The sequence below is a fragment of the Schizophyllum commune genome (assembly GCF_000143185.2).
Source record: "Schizophyllum commune H4-8 unplaced genomic scaffold SCHCOscaffold_11, whole genome shotgun sequence".
Classification (NCBI taxonomy): domain Eukaryota; kingdom Fungi; phylum Basidiomycota; class Agaricomycetes; order Agaricales; family Schizophyllaceae; genus Schizophyllum; species Schizophyllum commune.
Genome location: NW_026089548.1, coordinates 1335280 through 1351310, shown reverse-complemented (window position 1 = coordinate 1351310; position 16031 = coordinate 1335280). Strand labels below are relative to the sequence as shown.

Below are 16031 nucleotides of genomic sequence, written 5' to 3'. Positions count from 1 at the left end.
ACAGAAATCGCGCCAGCACGCAAGGAAATATGAGAAGACGCTGGTATCTGGGCGCTTATTCGGTGGCGGTGCCAGTTGTGGATCCACGCTTGGACATGTGGCGCGCGGTCGCGATCCTTGGCTCCTCCCCTCATCTTGACCGTTGAACGCGTAACAATGGGAGTAGACGCGACTCCCCAGCCGACGCAGGATATTTTGGCGCTGTTAGACGCGTCGGGCTCGTCACAGACACCGTTACGACCGTCAACAAGCGCCAATGCGCCACAGACGCCCGGGCCGCCTACGAACCCATTTACGCTCGCAGCAGCGTCAGCAGCCATACAACGAGCTAGGCTCGCGCAGGAATTCAATGCTACACAACTCTCCCAAAGTCCGGTCGGTGCGTCGCCAATTACTGCGCCTCTGCACCTTTGTCCTCATAGCACCCTTCCCCACAGGCGAAATCGACCTCGAAGATGCCGCCTTCCTCGCCTCTGGCTCCAGACATCTCCACCGCGCGCGCACGAGCTTCGGGTCACCTACTAAGGCTGCTGCGGGGGGCTTCAACATCAATGTCGACCAGGCGCCCATTCGCGCGATCGACGTCACGGGCGAGGACCCGCTCGCGCAGATGGCGACGTACGTGCAGCGCGGGCTTGAGAACGACAGCAAGGGCTGGACGGTGCAGAAGGCGATCGAGTCCCTAGGTGCAACCACGAAGGACGACATTCTGCCCGGAATGGAGGTGCGCTTGCTGGAGCATCAATGGATCGGTGTGGCGTGGTGGGTTGATTTGATTATATGGAGGGACGGGAAGCGCTAATCAAGGTGCAGGATGGTCAAGCAAGAAAAAAAGACTGGGGCCAAAGGAGGAATCCTCGCGTATGTATCCACCCCTTCATTCCCTTCACACCCTGCGCCCCATATCCTCGCACCTCACCCCTCACACTCATATCTCCCTCAGCGACGACATGGGCCTCGGAAAGACGGTGCAGATGCTCGCCACCATGTCCATTGACATGCCTGGCATGGACGACAAAGTCCGCGTCACCTTGATCGTCGTCCCTGCCGCGCTCCTGCAGCAATGGAAGGACGAAATCGAAACGAAGACCAACGGCCTATTCCGCGCGCATATTCATCATGGCAAGGACAAGTTGACTTCGAAGAGGGAATTGAGGGACGTGGACGTCGTGATTACGAGCTATCAGACGTTGAACCAGGACTTCGCGGTCCCGAAGGGGCTCAACGACTGGGACACGGAGAAGTGGTTGGAGAAGAAGGGGTGAGTACATGTCTGCTTCGTTTTCCTATCATTGCACGTTCCGGTGCAGTGTAGTTCCTACTAGGTGCCGTTTAGTTCTACCAACGGACACTGACGCCCCAACAGCGGCCTCCTCGCGCGAACTGAGTTCTTCCGCGTCATCGCAGACGAGGCTCAATTCATACGCAATCGCAGCACGCAGGCTAGTCTTTCGCTAGCCTACGTCCGCGCGGAATATCGATGGGCGCTGACGGGGACGCCGGTGACGAACTCGTTGGCGGATATCTGTGCGTGTCCCTTTGCATGTCGTCGATTAGACAATCAATTCTCAATGGATGTGTTCCTCCTCCAGACGGCCTCCTCCGCTTCGGCCACTTCCGCCCATGGAATGACTATCCAAGTTTTGACTCGCATATCGTGAGTCTCTTCCCTTCACCTTCCCACTCACACCCATGCCGTCGTCCGACTGCTCTCCCACCCGCGCCCCTCCCCCCCTTTCCTCTCACCTCCTATTGTCCTCCCACCAGAATTACATCAACCGACTCACCTTCTCACACAGATAAAAATGCAGAACGAGGACGCGCCGATGGCCGGGCAGCGCGCGCAGGCGATCCTTAAGCCGCTCATCATGCGGCGGACGAAGGACTCGATGCTGGAGGGGCAGCCGATTCTGAGGTTGCCGCCGAAGGATATCGAGCTGGTGAAGATGGAGTTTACGCCGGATGAGAGGCAGGTGAGTAATCTCCTGATATCTGTGTCGCATTGGAAGAGACGTGCGGATAGAAGGCTCTGCCGAAGCCATGAGACCCGAGCTATAAAAAAGATTATCATATGGATCTGAAGCTGACGCCCAACCTCCAGATCTACGACGACATCGAGCAGCAGACGCAGGTGCGGATCAACAAGTACATCGCGAAGGGGACGCTCGTGAAGAACTACTCCTTCATTTTGGTGAGTCTGCCGCCATCTCAGTTTCTCCCTCTCCTCCTCCCCCTCCCCTCCCTCTGAGGCCTCACAGCTGACACCGCCTTCCAGGTCCTCATCCTCCGCCTGCGGCAGCTCACCTGCCATCCACAACTGATCCTCGCCCAATCTGGCCAACTCGACGACCCGTCGCTTATTGTAGGCACGGATGCGGAGAAGGAGCGCTCGAGGGCGACGAAGCTCATGGGCAAGGCTTGGGTTGATTCGGTGAGGGATGGTAACTTCGCGGTGGTAGATCATGAAACTGACGCGATCTCAGGTCGCGCGCAAGTTCATGGCACGCGCTGAGCTGGGCTTTAATGACGATGATCCTTCGTTGGGCGCGGATTGTCCTGTTTGCCATGATTGTGAGTGCTCGCTAGCGGTTCATGACGCAGGGATGCTCATGGATCTGGGATAGTGTTCGGACAGGATAAGGGCAGGGTACTGCCTTGTGGGCATCAGGTTTGCGTAGGTGCGTAGAGCCTAACTTACATTGTCGAGACTGAGGCTGACAAATATTCGCAGAGTGCCTGGAGGACTTGCAAAACTCAGCCATTGCTCACGACGGCGTGTTGTAAGTTGAATTTCCATCTTCGGGTGTTGTTGCAGTTGGCTAACAACCTCATAGCGGCGAGGGCAGCGAGAAGGAAAACCTTCGAGCCGAACAGGAGTACGAGCGGGCTGTAGCGCAAGGACTCCGGCCATGTATGTGCTTATCCCTCGACATCTATCTGACGCTAACATATATGGCCAGGCCCAACCTGCAAGAAGATGACCAACTTCAAGGGCGACAAGATCTTCAAGTCTTCCGCCTTCGAGCCCACGAAGGAGGAGGTCAAGGAGCAGAAGCGCAAGCGCCGTGAAGCGCGCAAAGCCGCTGCCCGAGCGCGCCGCCAGCCCCAGTCTATCTTTTCGGACATCGACGATAGCGATATCGAGATTGAGGACGCGCCGCCAAAGAGGGCGTTCGAGGATATTGTGCTGGACGATTCGGACGATGAGTTTCCGGACTTGGACATGATCAGTCAGAGGCCGACGAAGAAGAGGAAGTCGGATGAGGGGGTGCAGGTGAGTCGTGGCGCGGACGATGAGAAGTTGCTGTCGGCGAGGGCTTATGCTGACGGGCGTGCTTGCAGAACATCTACTCCAAGTCGAAGAAGAAGGGCTCGGACGATGAGAGCGACGAGGATTCGGATGTTGGCCTTGACCTCAGCTCTGCCATGGCTCGGCCGAAGAAGCGGAAGACGAAGGGGAGCAATATGGGCAAGAAGCGTGTTGGCAAGGATGACAATCAAGCGATGTATGAGCGTTGGGCGAAGAGCGACGACGATATCGAACCTAGCACCAAAATGCTCAAATTGCTTGAGTTGCTGAGGGAGTGGGATGCGACGGGGGACAAGACGATCGTCTACTCGCAATGTGGGTTGTGCACTGTCCCCTTTTTGTCTCAGCGCTGACCACAATTTCGCATTCAGGGACCTCCATGCTCGACCTCGTCGACACCGTCTTCTCCATCCACGGCATCAGCGCGCTCCGCTTCGACGGCCGCATGGACCGCCAGCAGCGCGATGCTGTCCTCGCCGCGTTCAAGCGCCCCGGCGGGCCCAAGGTCATCCTGATCAGCACCAAGTGCGGGAGCGTCGGCCTCAACCTCGTCTCCGCCAACCGGGTCATCAACCTCGACCTATCGTGGAACTAGTGCGTACACTTTGACAAACGATATGTCTGGCACATCGTGCTAACCATCCCCTTTCCCCTTCCCACCTATGCAGCGCTGCCGAGAGCCAGGCGTATGACCGGTGCCATCGTATCGGTCAGGACAAGCCGGTGTGGATCAAGCGGTTGGTTGTGGAGGACACGATCGAGGAGCGGTGCGTTGGGCGTGCCTTGCGTAGTCGAGCTGTGTGCTGATCGGCTTTCGTGTGTAGCATGCTCAAGCTACAGGACGTCAAGGTCGGGCTGGCTGAGGCGGCGCTGGGCGAGGGCACGGGCACCCGCTTGCACAAGATGAGCGTGAAGGAGATCAAATTTGTGAGTTCTCAGTTGAAACTGAGCGAGTGTGAGGGCATGGTGGACGAGTACTGACCGTCATCCCAGTTGTTCGGTATGGCAAAGCCCAAGGAAAAGCAGAGCTTGGCGCAGCTCCTTGAGCAACCCGAGGACGAGGACGAGGACTCTGAGGCTATCGAGGATTTGGATTAGACTCATGCATGAAGGCCCGCCTTGTTTCCATTCATTGCGGGGGAGAACAACATTCCTGCGACCCGACTTCCTCTCGTTCAGCTTTCGGCGCTACTGACTCTTTCTCAATTTTTCATACTGTTCGGCCCACAAGCTTGAAGAGGCATATTCTTGTTTATTCTACTGACTGACCCACACACTTGTAATGCTTGTATTGGATAGAAGTGTATGTTACTTATTCATATTGTACTCTGCTGTAACATGCGCGCCTTCTCGGACGTCCTCAATACGTCGAGATAGAGCCTCTCGCTGCTGTGGCCGCTGTCCGCGCGCTCTCCCGGTGTCGTCCACGTCGCTAGCCGCGCAGAGGCGAGCGAGGCTGAAGCTCAGGCGTTCCTCGCAGGATATTGTCAGGCGATAGTCAGTCTGGAGCTAACGGATGGACGGGTCTAGCATTCATTCGGGCGTGGCGCGCTCGTCGCGGTTGTATTGCGCTCGTCGCTGCCTTCGTCTCGGTCATATCGCGCCCACTCGGTCCTAAGGCGAGAACTTGGCCTCAGTATGCACGTCAATATATAGCGTGTATTGGGCTAGAGAGGGTCGGCGCGCGAGCTAGAAAGTGTCTTGCTTTCTCCAGGACGCTTGTTCAGGATTAGAGCTCGGGACCGCACGCCGATGAAGCTGGGTCTGCACCGCTATAAAGCCTGGTTCAGGCGGTCAGGTTTCAAGCAGTCAGAGGCGTTCGTCCCTTCCCTCTCCTACCTTCTTTCGCATCTTTCAGACCCGCGTTCAGCATCAGCACTCCTTTCACGATGAAGGCCACCATGATGAAGCTCGTTGCGCTTGCGCTTATGGCCGTGGTCGCTGTGTCTGCGCAGGACGATACCTTCGAGACGAACGCGCCGGCGGACACGACCGACCTGATGCCCACCGCGACGGACATGCCCATCGTCTCCGTGACCGACACCGTTGTCACCGACTCGACCACGACGGAGACGGAGACGGAGACGAGCGATTCGGAGAGCTCATCAAAGTACGTCTGCTTTCTTCGAACCGGCCATTAAAAGATCTGAGCGAGCTGACACGCACTTCTCTAGGGCCTCCTCCCGCTCGAGCCGCGCCTCGTCTGCGAGCAGCTCCGGATCGAAGAGCGGCAGCAGCAGCACGACCAGGGTGTCGACCACGGCGACGAGGACCACCACCTCCGAGACGGCGGTCGTGACGCACAAGGACCCCTTCGAGGACGGCGACGACTCGAACGGCGCCATGGGTTTCGACGCGCGCACCGGCCTCGTCGTCGGCGCTGTCGCTGGCGTCATGGGCTTCATGCTCTGAGGGAGCGCCAAATGAGGAGGAGGTTGTGAGGAGGTAGCGGTGGCGGAACTACGACGAGGCGGCCCACTATACCCTAACGGACTCGGGCTATTGCCTCGCGTACTGCCCTAAAGGCGTCAGGAGGACCTGGCGCGCTAATACGGTGGCGATTCGCTGTAATGATGTGGTGAACATGCGATGGGACTTCATGGGACATTCACTTACGATAGGTTGTGCATGTAGGGTAGACTATGGTGCGACCCTCTTGTCGAAATGGCGGTTCAGATTGCGTTTGTTTCCGACGGGGGTATTCCAATGCCCCTTCCCACGGTTGATCTTCAAGCGGCCGTTCCCGAACGTTCCAATTCGTCCTCCATCCAGCCCTCTATGCACCTGCCCTCCCTCGCTTGCTCGCAAACGTATTCTTCTGGCCGCGAATCGGGTCCCGGGTACCGACTCGCGCTGCGGCCCTCGTCACCTGCAAAATCAGCTGAATGAGACCCGCCCCACGCTGCCGCTTTGCGAGCGCGCGACAGGCGCGCCCCCTCCTCGACGTCCCCGCACAGCCCCACATTCATACGATCGACGTCACCCCCTGCGCGCCGGTCCATAAAAAGGGCGCGCACGCCGGAAGCGGCCTTCCTGACCGTGTAGGCTGTCCAATAGGAGGATCCGGGCCTCCCTGTCCGCAGCTATAAGTACCTTCTGGGTCCTCGGGATCGTATACATACGCCCTTGCTCGCGACCGCCAGCAAAGCACGTTCACCCGCGCCCTCGTTAGGATCAGCTGAACGCTCTCCACGACCCTCCACGACCCGCTCACCCCACACAGCCACGATGAAGACCACCACCATGAAGCTCGCTGTCGTTCTCGCTGCCGCGCTCGCCGTTAGCGCGCAAACGACCACTGCCGAGACGGAGACCTTCCCGAGCATCTCGGACACGAGCCTCAGCCTGCCCACTGAACCCATCACCGAGTCCATTACGGACACGTTCCCCACCATCCCTGTGAGCTCGACCGCGACGGGCGACGACACCACCACGCTCAGTGGCACCGACACGGACACGGACACCGTGAGGTGAGCTCCTGCCCCTTCCTACGATCGGCGAACAGACATCTCACTCTCCCCAGCCCCACTGACACCATCCTCTCCACGACGGAGACGGACACCACCGTGCCCACCACCACCGCGGACACATCCTCCATCTCGACGGTCACGCAGGAGACGACCACCAGCGCGCAGCCGACCACGACGCGCCCGACCAGTAGCGGCGGCTCGACCACTCGAGGCGCACCTACCTCGACGCGTACCTCGTCATCGACCTCCGCCTCCGCTTCTGCCACAGGCGACAACAACGGCGCGCTGCCGCTCGCGGACATGCATGGCGGCCTTTTCGTCGGCGTCGTAGGCGGTCTCGTGGGCTTGATGCTGTAAGGCGTGTATGAGTGGTGAAGTACACGCGGAAAGCAATCTTGAGAGGCGTGCTGGGAAGCATGCCGGAAAGATTGCCAAAGGGCACGCTGGAGGAGGTGCCGTGAGGCATGAGCATTGAACACGACGGGTAGATAATGCATGGACGATATGGACTGTCGATATTTGGACCGTAACAATGTTGTAACCTCGAGGGCGCTTACGCACTGATAGGACGCGCGACATAGAAGCCTATGGATAGCTTAAGTTCTGAGCAAAGAGAAGACGAAGATGTGACAAACCGCAGTCGAACTTCTATCCATGGGACACAAGTAAATGCCCTACGCGGGCATCGCGTACGCGCTAAACCAACTATACAGCGTCAAATAGATGCCCCTGCCCGGCGGCGAGCCCGCCAAAGTAGCACGTCAACGCCTTGAGTTTGTTGCCCATCCACTCCTCCTCGATCTCGATCTTCTCCCCTTGCTCCGGCGTCGCTTTGCCCTTGCCTTTGCCCTTCGTGGATTTGGGGGTCCCGGCATCGACGGCCTCTACCAATGCTCCAATCTCCGCCAGGTCGGTGTTCCGAGGTAGGTAGTAGGCTACGTTGTGCGATATTCGTCTTGTGAGGTGGAAGAGCTCGCCGCCTGGGAGGGGGCGAATGGACGCGAGGGAGTACGTGGGGTGCTCCGTTGACGATATCTCGTCCGCGTCGGCGGGAAGGACTGGGAGCAGTATGTCAGCACTCTCAATCACATAGTGCTCAGCAACGGACAAACCTGGCACATACCCACCCTTCACCGGCGACGCTGGTCGACTTGAACCTTGGAGGTACGAAGGGCCGCCCCATGGCGGGCTAAGGAAGACGACGTCGATCATACGCGCTGGCTTCGTTACAGCCGTTTGGGAGATCTCCTTCCGACTGATATACGCTTCCGCGAATGCGACGTAGTCCGTCAGGATGAACTCGATCCGGTCGGCGACGCCGTATATTTGCGCGTTATGTCGGGCGAGGGCGAGGCGTGTGGGGTCAGTATCCAGGGCGATGACTGGTGGATCAAGTTAGTCCTAGATGATAGAATGAGCAAGGAGTGGACCACGCGATGGGTTTGGGAAGGGACGACGGGGTGCATGCATACATATACGGGCAACGCGAACACGAAGAGGGTGGTGGTAGGTGTAAGGATTGTCGGGGAGGTGCATATATGCGCCTCAGAACGGGGAGGAAGACACATATACGCACCCGATCGAGGAAAGAAACACGCACCACGTTGACAAGTCTGCGCGAACGCGATCGCGTTCCCTCCGACGCCACAGAACGCGTCCAATATCGTGTCGCATCGGCAGCGCTCAGCGATCCTGTTCGCAATCGCCTCCGGAGTAACACTGAACCAGCCCTCCGTGTCCAGAAGGCAGCCTGGGGGCTCAGAGTATAGAGAGAAGTACCGAAGGCGCTGAGAGAAGTCTGCTCGACGCGATCAGTGTCGTGCGCGTCAGCGATCAGGATGGACTACGCACATTTTGCCAGCTCCTCCGGCACCTCCGCCTTATTCTTGTAGTAGGGAACGAGGCCAGACGCGTCGTACTTATCGACCCAGGCCTTCCCGTACTTTTTGGCCCATTTGCTCGTCGACGCATTCGTCGCGGTGTGGACAGTTTTTTGGCGCTTTGCAGGTCGTTCTCGTGTCGTCGTTAGCTGCGACAGCTCCCCCGTCTGAGCGGTTGGTATAGGGGACGGAGCTGTCGGTCGCGGAGGAGGTATATGCGCCTCGATCGCCTCCGCTTCTTCGGGTCTTCGCTGAGAGTCGACGAAGCCCAGCGCGGATGTCGATGGGGAGGGGAGAGGGGGAAGATCGTCTGCAGGCGCACCCTCCTGCTTTGGTGGGCGCAGATCACCGATGTCGTTTCTGTCCCCGATTTCTGTCTTCACAGCCAGTATCTCGCTGCTGCCGAGATTCTTGAGGAGACCAGCTATACCATGGACGCTGACTCTCGACTTCCTTTTCTGCCCCATATTTCTGTGTTTCTTAGAGCGGAGAGGTTGATGCGAGCTTGAAGTTAGATGGTGCGGCGCCCTCGGCGGCGACGTTCGAGAGCAAGATGGAGGACGAGGAGAGGATACGGCACATCGGTCCGATGTTCATTGTTTGTTCCATCAGGTGAACAAACAAAGCAGCGCCTGCAGTCCCGCAGGCCAGATCATGCCTGCCTTCCCAAGGATCAGTTGGGCTAAGTTATGTGGGATATCATATTTGCACGTCGAGGAGTAGCAACAAAAGCGCTAACTCCAACCCAAAAACCAGCAAAGCGACCAAGACCACGAATTTCCCCGCCGTGATGTATGGTCTCCCATATATGCGCTTGCCGTGTTGGCCTTCCGTATGCATGACCCTGCCTTCATGTCTATCTTTACAATTGTTGTCGGCGAAGTCGTGCTTGGAATGCCGCGAGCGGTAGTAAGCAATGCAGAACATTAGAACACCGAAGACGGCGAACAGGACGCCGACTATGGGTGACGGCGTCAGAATCAAGAGGCGCTCGTAAAAAAATCGAAGGACGCTCTGGAACTCACTCTTGTGGAACCTGCCATCGAACAGACGCAATATCGTCAATGAGTAGCCTAGGTTAGAGAGCGCCGTGCGGCTGTAGGCGCCATGGAAGGTTCGCTGGCGCGCGCGAAGCTCTACGAGCTCGTTGACGTCCGAGGCGGTGAAGGAGTATGAGCGGTGGCCTCTGTTTGCGTAGCGGATTAGTACACGCCTATGTCGATGAAGCTCCGACGAACCTATAGGTACGGTGAGGCGTTCCCTTCGAGCTCGTCGTCGACATGCCGGTCGGGACCAAGGCGCATTCATTCGGAATGCCTCCCAAGCGCCGCAGCACGTGCGTTCATTGTCCCAGTGGTCTATGCCGCATTGGGGGGACACGAGCATTACAGATTGAATGGTGACCGGCAAGTTATTGAAGGCTTCGATTTGCGACAGGGCCTCGACGTATATCTGCATGAAAAGATATGCACCTACAGCTTAGACTGCGCTTGACTTCCTCAGCGCTCAGCAAGAGAACAAATGCTCTGCAGATAGATCGTGGCCCTGACCGTCTCCAAGGTATCCACCTCACCAGACCGTTCTTGTTCGTCTTCGACACAGCTCGCATGAGATAACTATGTCGACGCGCCCACGTCCGAGTCGGGGCCCCGAGCGCGGGCAGCTCACCCCTTCGCCGCACCATCCGCATGCTGGGAACAATTGACCGAGAGATGAACACCATAAACGCGCGCAATCCCTGTGAAAGTCATACGAGATACATGCAGAAACGAGCCTACCAGAAGCACTCACGTCGGTTGGTCAGTTCTAAGTTGGAGACGTGGCGTTGGTACGGCGGTGCGCTTTGAGTCTCTCGATACAGGATGCGGTCAACTGTACGGCCAGCGATGACTGCGAGTGTATTCAGGTCGGCTTCGGATTCGCGCCGCGGCCATCTGCGGCCTTCGACATAGTAGCTCGCTGCAAGGCATGATCAGCAGGTGAATAAGAGCGCGACCAGCGCAAGCATGCTCACCAGCGGGGCCAAGGCATCTCCTGACCGTGACACTCCAAGAATCCAGGGCAAATGACCGCAACAAGCGTACTGAATGACTGTGGCGGTGAGAGCGCATGATATCCCTCAGCGATCCCATGGGAATTGAATATTAGACGGACGCCGGGTCGTAGCGTGCGGAAGGGATCCGCGTCTGTATAAAAGGTGGGGGACGTGGTAGGACGGGTGTGCTGCTCACAGATCATCACTCGCCTACACCTACCGACTCTAGTCACATCCTCTTCACCAGTCTACTCCTCCACCATGCGCGTCACTCAGCTTACCGCCGCCCTTTTCCTCGCCTTTGTGGCCTCTGTCGCCGCCCAGGAGTCATCCTCGGGAGAGTCCGATCCTGCGACGAGCTTTTCGAGCTCAGCAGCGACGGTAGAGACGACGGCCCAAAGCTCGAGCGCGGCGGAAGAGCCAACCACTGTGTCGTCGGGCTCTAGCTCAGCCGATGTCACCTATTCGGCGTCGAGCTCAGCGTCGAACGCGACGTGAGTGTTTGCCCTCTGTCCTTGCCCGCCCCTTCTGGCTGTCACAACATGCTTACCACACACCTCCTCAGCGTCACCGCATCAGACACCGTCATCTCTGGCTCGGACACCGTTACCGCGTCCGACTCTGTCATCACGGGCACTGCGACGAGCAGCGGTAGCAGCAACGGCACGACGAGCAGGAGCGGTAGCAGCGGCGGCAGCGGCCAGTCTACTCGCTCACAGACGTCGAGCTCGAGCCACCCCTCGGGTTCCAGTGGCAGCGACGACGACAACAATGCCGCGCTCCGCGGCACGAACCTTCAGAATGGCCTCGTTGCCGGTGTCGCTGGCGCGCTCTTGGGGTGGGCTGTGTTGTAGAGGGCTTCTGTATGTGTTAGGGAACCGCGCGATACTGTGTTCAAGGACGATGGACTAGTCAATGTTTTGTTCACATTTACCTACGATGATGTTGTTCTCTTCTGCATAATACTACAGCACATCTTGCTTTCAACACCCTCAAGCTCCCACGTGCACGCTCTCGGGAGGCCCGAGGTAGCTTGCGAGTGCGCCGCCAAGATCTACGCATGGCGCATGTGAGCTCGACGAAGTACGATGGGTAGCCACATCCACGCACCTATCACGATCTTCTGCACCACCACGGTTGGCTGCGTCATCCAGAGCTACCCGGGAAAGTCAGCATACCCGTCACAAGGGGTCTGAAGTATGGGAAATCCACCTTGAGCGTATGTGCCCCAGCACCACTCAGCGTGAAGTTGCTCTTGCCCGTGGCGATGTTGTTCGCCACGAAGCCGTCCAAGCCGGCCCACTCCGCGGGCTTGCCCCCGATCGTCGTCGGGTATGGGATGTACTCGACGACGTCGATGTCGGACTCGTCTACTTGCAGGCCGTACGACAGGGAGTTATTCATGCCTTGCGCGTTCCAGGAAGGCGACAGGTAGACGGTGACGTTGGCGCTGCTGACGTTGCCGAAGGTGTAGAAGTCATACTCCCTGCGAAGCAGCGTGAATAGATGAACAAAAGTGAGGACAGGACGCCAACGTACAAAGACGGACCGGTACCGGCAGTGAAGTTCTTGTCGCCGCGCGGCCAGGGAGTGACGCCTGCCAATGTGCGCCCATAATCGGGAATTACGGTCCACGCGAGATCGTCAACGGGCGTATTCCTCGCTGCATGCGAGGCCTCGAAGGACACCACACCATCACCCTCAACGTAGCCTGGAAGGGTGACGATTGGTCATCGTCTCACAGCATACTGACCCTCGCTCACCGGTGAAGCCCTCAGCCGGAGCACCCGGGTTGTAAGCAACCAGCGTGAGGTTGACCGTCAGCGGATCGTCGATGCTCGAGATCGCGACGAAGGTCAGCTGCGCATAGCTTGTTCCGTTCACAGCACTCCAATCGTTGACAGAGAGATACAACCGCGCCTCCTTGCTGTCAGGAGATATGTCGCCGCCTTGAAGGGACGTCGACACCCAGCTCGCATTGCTGGTGACGTTCCAGGAGAAGGGTGCAGGACCACCGGCGGAGACGTCGACGTAGCGGTCGGAGATGGGAGAGTAGCGGTCGATGTAGATGGTGGGGTCACCACAGTCGTAGCCTTTCGCGCACTGGTATGGGTTGTCGCCGGGCCTAAGATGACTGGTCAGCCATATTCACTGTCTCGCTCGCAGCACGACTTACCAAGCACCGGCTGTACCCTCGGGGATGATTCGCATGACACCGGCAAGAGCTTGCCTTCTCGACTGAACGCGGTTAACGGCAGGCATACTATCTCATCTGTGAGCACGATACTCCGCAAGAACTCCGACTCACGTACGTGTTGGTCATAGGTTGCTGCCAATAGTAGTATCCGACGTCTTGGGGGCAAGGTCAGTGGTAGTCAAGCAGTTCACGGAAGGTTGCATACGGGTCTGATCCATCATACTTTGCTCGGGGTTAGACATCACTTCCAACATGCTTAAGCGAATACTCACTGGTTCCATTTTCCTGCCACGGTGCATCAGCGACGATACAGATAACGAAGAACAACCAGCTCACCGTCGAGGATGCTATGGTATTCGACCTCGAGATCGTAATCATACTCAAATAGCTCCTGCACCTTATCCGCAAGGTCGTTCGTGCTGAGGCGAGCCTGCGATGCATAGAGGTTGTTGAGCCCGGCCAAAATCAGCATCTCGCCGAGGTTGGCGCTGGCGAGCACGGCATGATGCACGAGCTGGAAGTACGCGGGCTGGACGTCGGACGGGAGTCCGTCGTAGATCGCCGTCGAGGTATTCCGAATGGCGTTCCACTCGTCCAAAGTCGTCTGCGCCCTTTGAGCCGCGTCAGTACCGACCCACTAACACAAAGCCCCAACATGAAAACGACTCACTCCCGATAGTTCGTCAGGCTGTACGTCGTGCTGTTCCACAACTCAGGCTTCCTCCGCGCGTTCAGCTTCGTGAAGTTGGCGATGATCTCTGCAATGGCCTCCGCCTCCGCGTCCTCGACCTGGAAGTCACGCTTCGCCCAGCTGGTGACGAAGGTGCCGACGTTGTCGGGTGTCCAGCGGCTGGCGTTCCAGCCGAGGGTGAGGAAGAACTCAGTGGAGCGCTCGTAGGGCTTGAGGTCGCCGACATTGAGCATCCAGACGCGGGTGGCCTCGTACTCGACGGCGAGGGACATCTGCTCGTAGATCTTGGAGATTTGGGAGCTCTGAAGTCCTGTCAATCGAGGTACGCTTCGAGGTTAGATGACTCAACGCACCTCGATCCACTTGTAGTCGCGCGGGTCTCCGACGAAGTCTACCTGGATATCGTTCAGCAAGTTTGGCTACGGCATAGCTATAATCGACTTACGTGGTAGTAGACACCGGCGCCACCAGTCCTGTTCCTCTCGTTTGGCGTAGGGAAACGACGGACATTGCCCCAGCTTAAGGAGGCGGGTCAGCATGCATGTCGTTACAAGACCTCGACAACGTACTTATCATCCGACCAAAGCAGCGTGATATCCTCCGGAACTTCCATACCCTGTTCGTAGTAGCCCTGGACCTCCTGGACTATCCCCCGTTGTCAGCACGAACGACTGATCCGCACCATGGACAACTCACACAAAGTCCATATCTGCGGAATAGTCGTCACGTCCGACGTGTTGAAGACATCGCTCAGAATCTGACGCTCGTCCGCGACGATCTGCGTGAGCAGTTCGATGTTCGTCTCGTCTGAGAGGGGTACTGCAAGCGTGCGTCAGCTCGTAATCATCTACACGAACTGACTACGGCCAAAAAAGAGAGCACTCACAATCACCCGCCCCGCGCATACCCATGCTGAAGATCGACTCGTACGGGGACGCCCGCTTAGCACCTTCGTAGAGGTAGGGATAGATGTTGTCCGCGTTCGTGCTGTAATCCCAGGTGCCGTTACCGAAGAGGTTCCACTCGTTCGGCGTCGAGCGCATCATGGGTTCTTGGTGGCTGGATGGGAGGTTGTGAGTATTGGTGGGAGGGCGCGCAGTAAAAGGGAGGAGCGGTAGAGGGAAGGATCAATCAAAGAGAGGGGATTGGGGGAAGTCAGCGCACCTGGTCCCCATCACCACGCCGTAGTAATCCGCCATCGGCTGGTTGAGCTCATCGTCGACACAGAATGCGCTGCCCCACATGGCTGGAATGTCCTGGTCAGCATCAGCGGGAGCATCCAGCGCCGCCGCGTTCGCTTGCCTGGCCACAGATGATTCGCCTTCAGCCGAAGAATAAGCTCGAATCTGAATGGCTCCGTGAGCCTCGCTGTGTCTTGGAATCTGAATGGAGAAACACTCACAGCTTCTCATAGAAGTGATGGTTGAACGGCGAGTGCATCAGCTCCGAAAGCGTGCCATTCGTGAACTTTGCCTTGGCCCAGTTCGATAGCGCGGGCTCCTCGTCGTTGAGGAATATGCCGCGGTACTTCACCGTCGGTGGCCCTTGCGCGCAGGGGAGCAGGTAGACCTCCTCGTGCTTCGAAATGGGAACGTCGGCCCACCTACATAGATAGGATTAGAACATGCAGAAGTGAAAACTATATGGGAGAATAGAGTACGCGGGAAGGAATAGATAGCGAGAAGAGAGAAAGACGCGGGACGCCGTACATATCGACATGAAAGGTTCGAATAACTTACCAGTACCACGGGGAAACGCCGATCTGTTCAGAAAGCTCGTAGACGCCGAAGATTGTACCACGTTTGTCCGACCCAGCGATAACGTACGCGTTCTTGACGCCAGGGAGCGCGTCGGGCGCCGGCCCGCTGGCGAACTTCTCCCACTGGCCCGTGAGCGCGCTAAGGTCGACGGCGTACGAGTTCGAAAGCTGGGAGATGATGGTGGAGTTGACGCTGCCGACGATGAGGGCGGAGGAGGGGAGTGTCTCGAGGTCTGTGAGGTTGAAGGCGGCGGGGGCGGTACCGGTCACGTTCGCGACGTCGACGATGAAGTCGGCCACGGCGCGATGCACGCCCGGGAAGTCGTCCTCGGAGGTGATGATGGTCGCCCCGACGAGAGGGAAGCCGCCGGAGGACGCGTCGAAAGAGACGCAGTTGCCCTCGCTCAAGGCATAGACGCGCTGAGCAGCCAGGGCCGCCGCCACAAGGGCCGCGCGACTGAACATCTTGACGTTCAAATCTGAGTCTGAAAGGTTTGTGCTGCTGCTGCTAGGACGAACACGCAACGCAAATCGCGGCAGGGCGTCCTCGCGCGCCTCCCTATATACCCTTCTAGCGCGTCCTCTAAACCCGAACTCCGAGGTCAGACGACTGTCCGGCAGCCATAACAGAGGGCGATCTGCAGTTTCTCCGACGTTTCCCTCTGCCCGGACCGCGCAGCGACGCGGAT

General features: G+C 58.0%; 8 protein-coding genes across 8 annotated transcripts; 5 read left to right on the top strand and 3 right to left on the bottom strand.

Moving 5' to 3' along the window:
• Positions 1 to 4716, top strand: SCHCODRAFT_02553325 (uncharacterized protein). Its single transcript, XM_050343689.1, has 19 exons — positions 1 to 379; positions 438 to 762; positions 814 to 861; positions 944 to 1261; positions 1367 to 1527; positions 1593 to 1657; positions 1800 to 1973; positions 2102 to 2191; positions 2276 to 2431; positions 2484 to 2571; positions 2625 to 2678; positions 2732 to 2780; positions 2835 to 2911; positions 2961 to 3274; positions 3343 to 3625; positions 3682 to 3904; positions 3979 to 4077; positions 4135 to 4237; positions 4304 to 4716. Exons 1-19 carry the CDS (start codon positions 157 to 159, stop codon positions 4406 to 4408), a joined length of 2955 nt encoding a protein of 984 aa, XP_050198251.1. The 5' UTR covers positions 1 to 156; the 3' UTR covers positions 4409 to 4716.
• A 408-nt stretch (positions 4717 to 5124) lies between these two features.
• On the top strand, positions 5125 to 5998 carry SCHCODRAFT_02639203 (uncharacterized protein). The gene is made up of 2 exons (XM_050346064.1): positions 5125 to 5420; positions 5485 to 5998. The coding sequence occupies exons 1-2, from the start codon at positions 5200 to 5202 to the stop codon at positions 5720 to 5722; spliced, it is 459 nt and encodes a 152-aa protein (XP_050198250.1). The 5' UTR covers positions 5125 to 5199; the 3' UTR covers positions 5723 to 5998.
• Positions 5975 to 6199, top strand: SCHCODRAFT_01175126 (uncharacterized protein; the record flags this gene model as incomplete). Its single annotated transcript, XM_003028395.2, has 1 exon — positions 5975 to 6199. One exon carries the CDS (start codon positions 5975 to 5977, stop codon positions 6197 to 6199), a length of 225 nt encoding a protein of 74 aa, XP_003028441.2.
• Positions 6086 to 7418, top strand: SCHCODRAFT_02639200 (uncharacterized protein). Its single transcript, XM_003028394.2, has 2 exons — positions 6086 to 6780; positions 6834 to 7418. The coding sequence occupies exons 1-2, from the start codon at positions 6539 to 6541 to the stop codon at positions 7135 to 7137; spliced, it is 546 nt and encodes a 181-aa protein (XP_003028440.1). The 5' UTR covers positions 6086 to 6538; the 3' UTR covers positions 7138 to 7418.
• Positions 7419 to 7485: 67 nt separating this feature from the next.
• On the bottom strand, positions 7486 to 9127 carry SCHCODRAFT_02514105 (S-adenosyl-L-methionine-dependent methyltransferase; the record flags this gene model as incomplete). Its single annotated transcript, XM_003028088.2, has 5 exons — positions 7486 to 7599; positions 7660 to 7838; positions 7938 to 8162; positions 8381 to 8578; positions 8632 to 9127. The coding sequence occupies 5 exons, from the start codon at positions 9125 to 9127 to the stop codon at positions 7486 to 7488; spliced, it is 1212 nt and encodes a 403-aa protein (XP_003028134.2).
• A 216-nt stretch (positions 9128 to 9343) lies between these two features.
• On the bottom strand, positions 9344 to 10000 carry SCHCODRAFT_02639192 (uncharacterized protein). Its single transcript, XM_003028087.2, has 3 exons — positions 9899 to 10000; positions 9686 to 9846; positions 9344 to 9619 (listed from the first exon to the last, which is right to left on the bottom strand). Exons 1-3 carry the CDS (start codon positions 9940 to 9942, stop codon positions 9360 to 9362), a joined length of 465 nt encoding a protein of 154 aa, XP_003028133.2. The 5' UTR covers positions 9943 to 10000; the 3' UTR covers positions 9344 to 9359.
• A 904-nt stretch (positions 10001 to 10904) lies between these two features.
• Positions 10905 to 11682, top strand: SCHCODRAFT_02639188 (uncharacterized protein). The gene is made up of 2 exons (XM_003028393.3): positions 10905 to 11189; positions 11261 to 11682. Exons 1-2 carry the CDS (start codon positions 10957 to 10959, stop codon positions 11547 to 11549), a joined length of 522 nt encoding a protein of 173 aa, XP_003028439.1. The 5' UTR covers positions 10905 to 10956; the 3' UTR covers positions 11550 to 11682.
• SCHCODRAFT_02074391 (GH115 alpha-glucuronidase) lies at positions 11293 to 15964 on the bottom strand. The gene is made up of 20 exons (XM_050341693.1): positions 15323 to 15964; positions 14986 to 15186; positions 14886 to 14929; positions 14748 to 14829; positions 14470 to 14642; positions 14280 to 14402; positions 14153 to 14228; positions 14029 to 14101; positions 13937 to 13978; positions 13563 to 13885; positions 13229 to 13503; positions 13165 to 13177; positions 13098 to 13114; positions 13008 to 13047; positions 12872 to 12958; positions 12459 to 12820; positions 12235 to 12406; positions 11908 to 12181; positions 11806 to 11851; positions 11293 to 11749 (listed from the first exon to the last, which is right to left on the bottom strand). The coding sequence occupies exons 1-20, from the start codon at positions 15805 to 15807 to the stop codon at positions 11688 to 11690; spliced, it is 2970 nt and encodes a 989-aa protein (XP_050198249.1). The 5' UTR covers positions 15808 to 15964; the 3' UTR covers positions 11293 to 11687.
• Positions 15965 to 16031: the final 67 nt, after the last annotated feature.